Raw genomic sequence first — 8,664 nt, 5'->3', positions numbered from 1 at the left:
TTCGCATGCTTTAAAGACGTTTACATGATAAAAAATCTAAAAAAATATCAAAAATTCTTAATATTGTTATAGGTATTAAATGAATTATTTAATTCGTTATATTTCTTCTTAATATCTTCTAATTGCTCGCGAGCTTCAGTAATGTCAGGTTTCAGTCCTTGGTACACATCCATCTCTTTCATTAATTTTATTTTCTTTTCTTTTAATTGATTAAGTGCCTGAATCTCTTTAGTTATATTATTCAAATCCAATTCCGGATTCTTTAGCCATGGGTATTTTTCCTGTAACAGTTATCAATTAATAAATAAAATAAAATACAAAGTAAAATTAAAGCATACTTCAAATTTTGCTAACTGTTCTTCATATCTTTGAATCTTAAGTTGATGAGCTTTAATTTCGTCATTAGATACTTGTAAAAAACATTCTATTTTTTCTTTGGAATGTGCATACTCACTAAAAACCAATTCATTACATAATTAACAACACAAAGAATTGCAATAACAATTACAAGCTTTGGTGATCTGCTTCTACAGCTGTATGCCCCTTAATTACTTTATTAACCATAAAAATTTATTGTATTACAAAAAAGAAATATATTTTTTTGCTTGTAAACTGTAGCTAATATAAAAATTGGAAACATGAAAAGCAGGAGGTCAAGATGGAAAAAACAACATGGATATAAAACGAATAACTCAATATTATTATAAGTGTATGTTTGAAACGTGGGTCTGTAAATATGACATACAGCTGGGAGGTGCAGATTATACCCTTTAACCCTGACCTGTATTTTGTTACCTTTTTAATTTTTTAATGTCTTTGGTGAGTTTTTCATTCAGATTTATATACATTTTCCTACAGGTTTTCACTTTGGCCATATAAACGTTTTGTTTTCTTAATTGATCTATGTGTGAAAGGGCAATGGATTCAGGTTTGCAATCAGTTGTTCCAAACATTTCTTGGTATTGTGCAAGTTTGTTTAACTTATTTTGGTATTCTGAACATAAATCTTCTTTGAGGATATTTAATTTTGATAGAGCTTCTCTTAGCGTGGCACCTAAAGAACAATTTTTCATTTATGTATCATTAATTTTCTGTGCTTTGTTTAAATTATCAAGGGAAATTACAACATTATTCTTACTGTTTTCTCGATAAAAGTCTACTTGTCGTTCTACTTTATCCAAAATCTCCTTTAGATTTATTTCGTAGTCTACACAGTCTACATTTTCTTCCTCTAATGAATCCATTGTACTCTTTTTCTCTGTATTTTTATTGAATTAAAGTGCAAACACGTGCATTAAATGGTAAAAACAATTTTCATTACATATGACCCGTTTGTACTGGTTTGTACGTTAATTATTCAAGTTGAATGGATCAAACAACAGAAAACTAAAACTCCCCAAACACTAAGTAATCCTCATAATATAAAACGAACAAATAATAATTCTACAACACAAAATACTTTTAACATTAACAAATTATTTAAACTAAAAATGATTGTATATGGTACATATTTTCGATATAATTAGTTGGAAACTATAAATAATTTAAATCCAGCTCTGTAGTGAACTGGTGATTTTATGATTATATGATGGTACCTATTTTTCTTTAATTGTCAAACGCCACACGTCACAAAAAGCGTATGCATTTGCAACGTTTACATTAAACTTTGTTAGTGCTCTTTTGAGGATGAATTATTTCAAAACCTTTCAAATATGCAATAAAAACCGTATGCAGAATGACGGAAGACGACGAAATAGACATTTTAGGCGATTTGTCGGTTGATAGTTCAGTTTCACAGTCTGAAAACTTGTAAGTACAGAAGACAACAGTAGGTTTCAGTTTAACTTGAAATTTTAATCGAAAATTTACAGTGATATTAGTGCCGCTTTGGGTTCACAAAACTCGGATTTATTAACGTGTGATTACACTACACCATTATTCCTAGACAATTCAGGTACACACGCCTTATGGTTTTCTAATGGGAATTCGTACTTCTCGTCAGAACTGCAAACAGAACATTTAGCAAATGCTCAGCAAGAAAAAGTGAATTCCAGCAAAGAAATACCATCAACCTCATCAGGTAACATTGTCAGTGATTCAAGTGGATGGACAATAAAAGAGAAAGGTCTGCTGTGCAATGGTGTCCAAATCTTTGGAAAAAACAATGTGTGCTTGGCTAAATTTATAGGTAGTAAGTCAGCTGATGAAGTCAACTTTTATTTAAAACATTTTTATGAAGATCACTTAAAAAGTATGTCATCTGATTCCTTAAATTCTGATACAAAAATTGTTTCTGATTGTGAAACACCTGCAAGCATAGAAGAAGCAATGGTGAGTGTTAGTACTGCTAAACCAACAGTTCCAGAAACTTCCAAGAGGCTCACCAAAAATGCAGGAAGAAAAGGAAGTAAAAATGATAAAAAAGGGTTTTTTTTTAAGCAAACTCAAAATTTATTAAAGATAAATCGTCATTTTAATATGAAAAATATTCGTAACAAAAGGGGCAAATTTAATGTTATTAACAAAATAAGACCTCCTGAAAATCCATCATCTCTCCCTCTGACTCCTACCAAAAGCATGCAGTTACAGGGAGAAGAAGTTGTAAGTTGAGTTAATTTTTTCCTGTTTGCAAAAAGAATATATTGTTAACAATAATTTTAGGTAAAAATAAAAAAATTGAATCCTGAAGATGCTGACTTTGATGTGGATGTTGACATTGACATAGAAAGTCTTTCAGAAGATGAAAGCTTACAAACCAATGGATCTCTCAATAAACAAATTTTGACTCCTGTACCAACTCCTTCTTTACACATATCAACTAATGATAATTCATGTAAAAGGAACTCCTTAACTTTATCTAGACAAATAAAAAGGAAATTTTTAAATGTAAGTAATTAATAAGTGACAATATGGATAAAATAATATTATAACTTTTAGAATGGAGAAGGAGGTAAAACATTGGCACATGGGGCTGATGGTGAAGTTATACATACCACCATTGTGGATGAAAGTTCTGCTAAGAAGGCAACACCAACAGGTCCTAAAAAACCACCTATTCAACTTATTTATTGCAGGCCCTTTAACGAACAATTTCCTGTAAGAAATTTTTCTGTCCATTTTGTCTAAAATTATTTTGCTAGATTGTTCTGATTTTTGTGTTTACTCGCAATTCGTTTCTTATTAACCCTAATTTCTTTTCTTAGCAACCATTCAACGTTTTAATTCATGTTTCCGCCCTCATCTTAATGGATCTCCACGCTCACACTTGTTATACAGAAGTGATGGGCTTAGTAGGAGGAAGTTGGAACGAGAAAACAGGTCAATTAACCGTTACAGCTTACCAGCCATGTCGTAACACTTCTGATTCTGCCACCCACTGCGATATGTGTCCGGTAACGCAGGCGAAGGCCGCGGAGAACATACACGCCGAAGGCTTGGAAGTGGTGGGATGGTTTCACTCTCATCCTACATTCTCTCCTGAACCTTCACAACAAGATATAGAAACACAGGTGTCATTGCAGAGCTGGTTAGGAGGCAGAGATCGGCCCTGTCTTGGAATCATTTTGACCCCATACGATACCCTAGGCGGACCTTCGGCTCCGTCGAACATCCGCTGTCTGATTGCTCATAAAAAAGAGAACACAGAGAACCAATTTGTGCCTTACAAATTTAAGACACGCATTTTTGCTGAAGGATTACATGTGAAGGAGTTTTTAGATAAAGCAAGAAAAGTCGTCGAATATGTTAGGAGAACCAATAGCAATAATGTCTTTTTGAAGGACTATTTTTTGGACAGGAGTTTGAAACACCAAGAGAAGGTAAGAAAATGGCCAGAAAAGCAGAAATAGATGTTTTATGAAATACCCTATGTACTTTTACCAATTTAACGTGTAATTTACTAATAACTACTAAAGAAAGTGTTATTTAGGGTTCGATTCCCAGACGATGCAACGCTTCTTTTTTCGTTATCTTGGGTAAAACAAACAAAATTGAATAATAGTATTTATTAGCATAACCCAAGTCTGTATTAAACATTAATGCAGTTAATTGTGTATTTCTGTACTTGATCAGTCTATACTAGTAACGACTTTATTAAAGATCAAAAATTCAAGAACTTTCGAATTAAAAGAAAAAATAGTATTAGATATGTAGTAATAATGATTGTTTTTTTTCCTTTTTCAGTTTTTGAGCAGTGTCAAGATGAACCTTATTAAGTGCGAGAGCATCAACAAGATGACATGTGACGCAATTACCAACGGATTGTTAAATATTGTCGGTAATTATTAACTTATTACTGTTCGTATTTCGGTTGCAGTTTGCGATTTAATAAACTAAGTTTTTATAGAAACAATTTTTTAATGTTCCCAACTAAAGTAATTGTTAATTTCAAACAAAAATTAATTTTCAAAATTATTTTGCAATAATAGTAATTTTAGCCTGCAGAGGTCAAGTCACTATTGCCGCCTTTATTTTATTTTATTTCCAAAGCTTGATTTAAATCTCTGATGAGGTCATCAACGTCTTCTAAACCAACGGATAACCGAACCAAGTTGTCCAAAATTCCAATTTTCTTTTTTTGATCTTCAGGTACAGAAGCATGTGTCATAATTGATCTATAAGGAAATCTTATTGAATAAAACGAGACAAACAATTTAAATTAAGTTAAATTTGACTTACGGTGCCTCTGCAAGGCTTTCATATCCTCCTAGGCTTTCCGTTAATATAAAAACTTTTAGAGATTGCAAAAACCGTTTTGTTTGTTGTAAATCGCCTTTTATGTAGAACGAAACCATTCCGCTATGTCCTGCGGTTTGCTTTTTAAAAAGTGTATGCTGTGGGTGAGAAGGCAACCCTTGATAAAAAAATAATAAAATATCAGCTGCGGAAGGTGATATTTTGCTTCAAGTCGATAATTTACCTGGATGTAAGACTTTGTCGACGTTTGGATGTCCTTCCAAAAATTTAGCAACAGCTAAAGCATTCTTGGAGTGCTGTTGCATCCGAAGGGCCAAAGTTTTCAGACTTCTGTTTACTTGAGCACTGTCAAAAGGTGATGGTACAATACCCATTGCTAAAGATTAAGTATTATTCATATATAAGTAAATTATATAATAAAAAAGATGTAACAGATACCGTTTTGGAGGAAACGTAATTTGGTATGTAAAGTTTCATCATTAAGTACAATGGCACCCATAATGACGTCGGAATGACCGTTCATGTATTTTGTAAGGGAATAAACTGATAAATCTGCTCCCAATTCCAAAGGTCTTTGAAAATAGGGCGTTAAAAATGTGTTGTCAACGGCCAAAATTATTTTGTGTTTTTCAGCAATTTTTGAAACTGCCCTTATGTCGATTACTGTTAGGGTTGGATTTGTTGGTGTTTCAATCCATATCATCTAAAAGTGTAGAGGTCAGTTAAATAAAAGATTCTGTTTTTTAGAGATATGAAATCCAAAAAAAATCTTATTGGCTAGAAGAATTAATGTCTTACTTTAGTGTTAGTTTTAACACATTTTTCAACTTCTTTGACGTCTGTAACATCTGTAAATGTAAAATCAAGACCCAAGGGCTTTCCAACTTTATCGAAAAGGTTAGCAGTTCCCCAGAAAAGGTTATCGCTACAAATAATGTGATCTCCAGATGCGAACAGACCCAGTACAGTAGTCATGGACCCTAATCCTGAAGCAAAACAAAGTCCGTGTTTGGCACCTTCGATTGCTGCCAAGCATTCTTCTAAGGTGTTTCGCGAAGGATTACCCGCCCTTCCGTAAGCATACAACTGAGAATTTTATAAGTATTTTATATTTAATGACTTTAAAGTAACTATCGTTTTACTATTACCTTTGGAACAGCGGGACTAAGATGTTTAAATATTGTAGATGTGACTATTGGAGGTACCACACTTAAATGTTCCCATTTTTCCGGTTCTTGAGCAGAATGAATAGCAATAGTGGCAAAATTTCGTGGTAATGATAAATATTCTTGTGTGTTCATACTGAATTCGATTACTCAATATTTATCGTTAAATACGTTCTATTTATGCTTTTTTGTTTTAATGTTGAAACTCGAACAAAATGCATTTTTTTTTTATCAGTAAGCCGTTTAATGTTCACAATAGCGATTAATTACGGCTTTTATGCATAGGTATAAAAATAAAACGCGGTTTAATGGATTCACGTGTTCGAACGAATTAAATGTATATTTTCCTCATTAATTTAGTACTACAATTTTAATTTCTATTAAATAATGGGATTGTTGAGGCTAATATCTTAAAAACAAATGGTCTAATTAAATTTTTAATTATATTTTCCTTAAACATGAAATTTCATGCATTTGATACCAATCTAAAAAGCCTATAAACACCTTACTTTTTAAATAATAAAAATTGAATTTTTAATCAGAATTTATGTTGTATTTGTTTTTTAATCGCAAAACTAATTTTCAAGTCCAAAATTATCATATGAACGTGTTTATCAGTTTATTGTTTTCTGAGAATTTATTTTCTTTTTTTTTTCTTTCAATAAGATTTGTTAAATAAATTAAAACAATATTATTTATTGTCGCAACAACTTTAGGGCTATTGATAACACGGTTTGATAGTTTATTTTGTAATTTTGTTGTCTTTTAACTGTGAATATAATTTAGTGACCTAGAAATTATAACATTGTTCCTTTATGGTTTTAATAAGGAACAAATATAGCATTTTATTGTTTACTTTCCACTTTATAAAATTTTATATCTTGTGCATATAAGTCTCTAAAACTTTTTAGTACTTTTTTAGCAACAATCCATGAAGGGGGTTTAGTAATAGAATCAAAAGTAGATTTTCTTAACAACTTTACTTTTATTTGTATATCACAAATATTTCACTATCATAACATTAGATTTAAAAACAAATATATAAATTTGTTTAAAGTTTAAACATACTAGACGTGATCATAAAAAAATAACTACTGATATTGACTCAGATTTGGCAGATCTGATTCCTACAGAAATTTAAAATAATAAATTAAAAGCACTACAAATAATTAACTAGATGTAAATACACATTTAAATATTACTTATTAAAATAGGGACAAAATACCACACTTGCTTTTTTTTTTAATTAATTTACTATGGCGTTGATAGTAGTAAAATGAANAGTACAATACTTTAAAAATGTAAATATATTTCAAAGCAACAGGCTTTATTTTATCGTTTCTAAAGCTTGTTTAAGATCTTGGATGAGATCTTCAACATCTTCAATACCGACAGATAATCTAATAAGATTGTCCGATATTCCTAATTCATTTCTTTGTTCTTCAGGTACAGAAGCATGTGTCATAATTGATCTAGAAGACATTAACTCAGATTATAAGGGAAAATAAAACCATTGTTTTGACTTACGGTAATTCTGCAAGGCTCTCATACCCTCCCAAACTCTCTGCAAGAGTGAAAACCTGGAGGGAACTTAGAAACTTTCTCGATTCCTCCAGTCCGCCCTTTATATAAATAGAAATCATCCCGCTGTGCCCTGCAGTCTGTTTTTTCGCAAGTTTATGTTGAGGATGAGAAGGTAACCCTTTAAATTTTAAGAAATTACTGAAATTCAAAAATGGCATTTGATTGAAGCGTTTATACCTGGATGTAAAACTTTAATAACATTTGGATGACCCTCCAAAAATTTGGCAACAGCTATGGCATTCTTAGAATGTTGTTGCATCCTAAGGGCCAAAGTTTTCAGACTTCTATTCACTTGTGCACAATCAAACGGCGATGGTATAATGCCCATCGCTAAAACCAAGACGTTTACTCATTACAAATATTAAAATGATGATCGACAAGGCTCCCCCCCTATCCGCAGATTTAATAAAACTCTGCTCTTACATACCGTTTTGTAAAAATCGTATTTTGTTATGTAAGGCCTCATCGTTTACCACAATGGCACCCATTACTATATCAGAGTGACCATTCATGTATTTTGTAAGGGAATAAACTGATAAGTCGGCCCCCAACTCCAAAGGCCTTTGGAAATACGGCGTTAAAAATGTATTGTCAACAGCTAGAAGTATTTTGTGTTTTTTGGCAATTTTAGAAACTGCTGCTATATCGATTACTTTTAAAGTTGGATTTGTTGGTGTCTCAATCCATATCATCTAAAAATAAAAACTATATTAAATATTTTTTATTTTTGCATAATTTGTTATGTTTTCCAAAAAAGGCGTCGATATGGTATCAAAAACGGAAATAGTGTTGTAGTCATGGACCCTAATCCTGAAGCAAAACAAAGACCGTGTTTGGCACCTTCGATTGCTGCCAAGCATTCTTCTAAGGTGTTTCGCGAAGGATTACCCGCCCTTCCGTAAGCATACAACTGAGAATTTTATAAGTATTTTATATTTAATGACTTTAAAGTAACTATCGTTTTACTATTACCTTTGGAACAGCGGGACTAAGATGTTTAAATATTGTAGATGTGACTATTGGAGGTACCACACTTAAATGTTCCCATTTTTCCGGTTCTTGAGCAGAATGAATAGCAATAGTGGCAAAATTTCGTGGTAATGATAAATATTCTTGTGTGTTCATACTGAATTCGATTACTCAATATTTATCGTTAAATACGTTCTATTTATGCTTTTTTGTTTTAATGTTGAAACTCGAACAAAATGCATTTTTTTTT

The 8,664-nt window shown here is 31.8% G+C and overlaps 3 protein-coding genes and 1 pseudogene across 4 annotated transcripts; 1 reads left to right on the top strand and 3 right to left on the bottom strand.

The window, feature by feature from the left end:
- Window positions 1–27: 27 nt before the first annotated feature.
- LOC108742377 lies at window positions 28–1,462 on the bottom strand. Its single transcript, XM_025975452.1, has 4 exons — window positions 1,139–1,462; window positions 796–1,054; window positions 339–453; window positions 28–281 (listed from the first exon to the last, which is right to left on the bottom strand). Exons 1-4 carry the CDS (start codon window positions 1,242–1,244, stop codon window positions 48–50), a joined length of 714 nt encoding a protein of 237 aa, XP_025831237.1. The 5' UTR covers window positions 1,245–1,462; the 3' UTR covers window positions 28–47.
- A 134-nt stretch (window positions 1,463–1,596) lies between these two features.
- LOC108742382 lies at window positions 1,597–4,309 on the top strand. Its single transcript, XM_018477572.2, has 6 exons — window positions 1,597–1,809; window positions 1,872–2,601; window positions 2,662–2,886; window positions 2,938–3,096; window positions 3,204–3,818; window positions 4,183–4,309. Exons 1-6 carry the CDS (start codon window positions 1,736–1,738, stop codon window positions 4,285–4,287), a joined length of 1,908 nt encoding a protein of 635 aa, XP_018333074.1. The 5' UTR covers window positions 1,597–1,735; the 3' UTR covers window positions 4,288–4,309.
- A 141-nt stretch (window positions 4,310–4,450) lies between these two features.
- On the bottom strand, window positions 4,451–6,723 carry LOC108742392 (cystathionine gamma-lyase-like). 2 transcript variants are annotated; one of them, XM_018477588.2, is made up of 6 exons: window positions 5,844–6,723; window positions 5,494–5,781; window positions 5,134–5,398; window positions 4,919–5,071; window positions 4,678–4,879; window positions 4,451–4,613 (listed from the first exon to the last, which is right to left on the bottom strand). In XM_018477588.2, exons 1-6 carry the CDS (start codon window positions 5,994–5,996, stop codon window positions 4,472–4,474), a joined length of 1,203 nt encoding a protein of 400 aa, XP_018333090.1. In that variant the 5' UTR covers window positions 5,997–6,723; the 3' UTR covers window positions 4,451–4,471. The 2 variants fall into 2 exon arrangements, with proteins under 2 accessions (XP_018333090.1, XP_018333091.1); XM_018477589.2 differs by having other exon boundaries at window positions 4,678–4,852; window positions 5,844–6,721.
- Window positions 6,724–7,167: 444 nt separating this feature from the next.
- LOC108742379 lies at window positions 7,168–8,585 on the bottom strand (annotated as a pseudogene).
- Window positions 8,586–8,664: the final 79 nt, after the last annotated feature.

This window comes from Agrilus planipennis, unplaced genomic scaffold (assembly GCF_000699045.2).
Source record: "Agrilus planipennis isolate EAB-ADULT unplaced genomic scaffold, Apla_2.0 scaffold74, whole genome shotgun sequence".
Lineage (NCBI taxonomy): Eukaryota > Metazoa > Arthropoda > Insecta > Coleoptera > Buprestidae > Agrilus > Agrilus planipennis.
This window is presented reverse-complemented; position numbering and strand designations above follow the sequence as displayed.

What these genes read in the sequence shown, in the direction of transcription:
- LOC108742377 (XM_025975452.1), bottom strand. Translation starts at nt 1,244, where the DNA reads ATGGATTCATTAGAGGAAGAAAATGTAGACTGTGTAGACTACGAAATA. An exon ending in AGACTTTTATCGAGAAAACA is followed by an intron (nt 1,055 to 1,138) that starts GTAAGAATAATG and finishes ATTGTTCTTTAG; the next exon opens with GTGCCACGCTAAGAGAAGCT. An exon ending in GACATTAAAAAATTAAAAAG is followed by an intron (nt 454 to 795) that starts GTAACAAAATAC and finishes ATTGGTTTTTAG; the next exon opens with TGAGTATGCACATTCCAAAG.
- LOC108742382 (XM_018477572.2), top strand. Translation starts at nt 1,736, where the DNA reads ATGACGGAAGACGACGAAATAGACATTTTAGGCGATTTGTCGGTTGAT. An exon ending in TAAAAAGGAAATTTTTAAAT is followed by an intron (nt 2,887 to 2,937) that starts GTAAGTAATTAA and finishes TATAACTTTTAG; the next exon opens with AATGGAGAAGGAGGTAAAAC. An exon ending in CCTTTAACGAACAATTTCCT is followed by an intron (nt 3,097 to 3,203) that starts GTAAGAAATTTT and finishes TTCTTTTCTTAG; the next exon opens with CAACCATTCAACGTTTTAAT.
- LOC108742392 (XM_018477588.2), bottom strand. Translation starts at nt 5,996, where the DNA reads ATGAACACACAAGAATATTTATCATTACCACGAAATTTTGCCACTATT. An exon ending in GTGTTAAAACTAACACTAAA is followed by an intron (nt 5,399 to 5,493) that starts GTAAGACATTAA and finishes CTACACTTTTAG; the next exon opens with ATGATATGGATTGAAACACC. An exon ending in CGACAAAGTCTTACATCCAG is followed by an intron (nt 4,880 to 4,918) that starts GTAAATTATCGA and finishes CACCTTCCGCAG; the next exon opens with CTGATATTTTATTATTTTTT.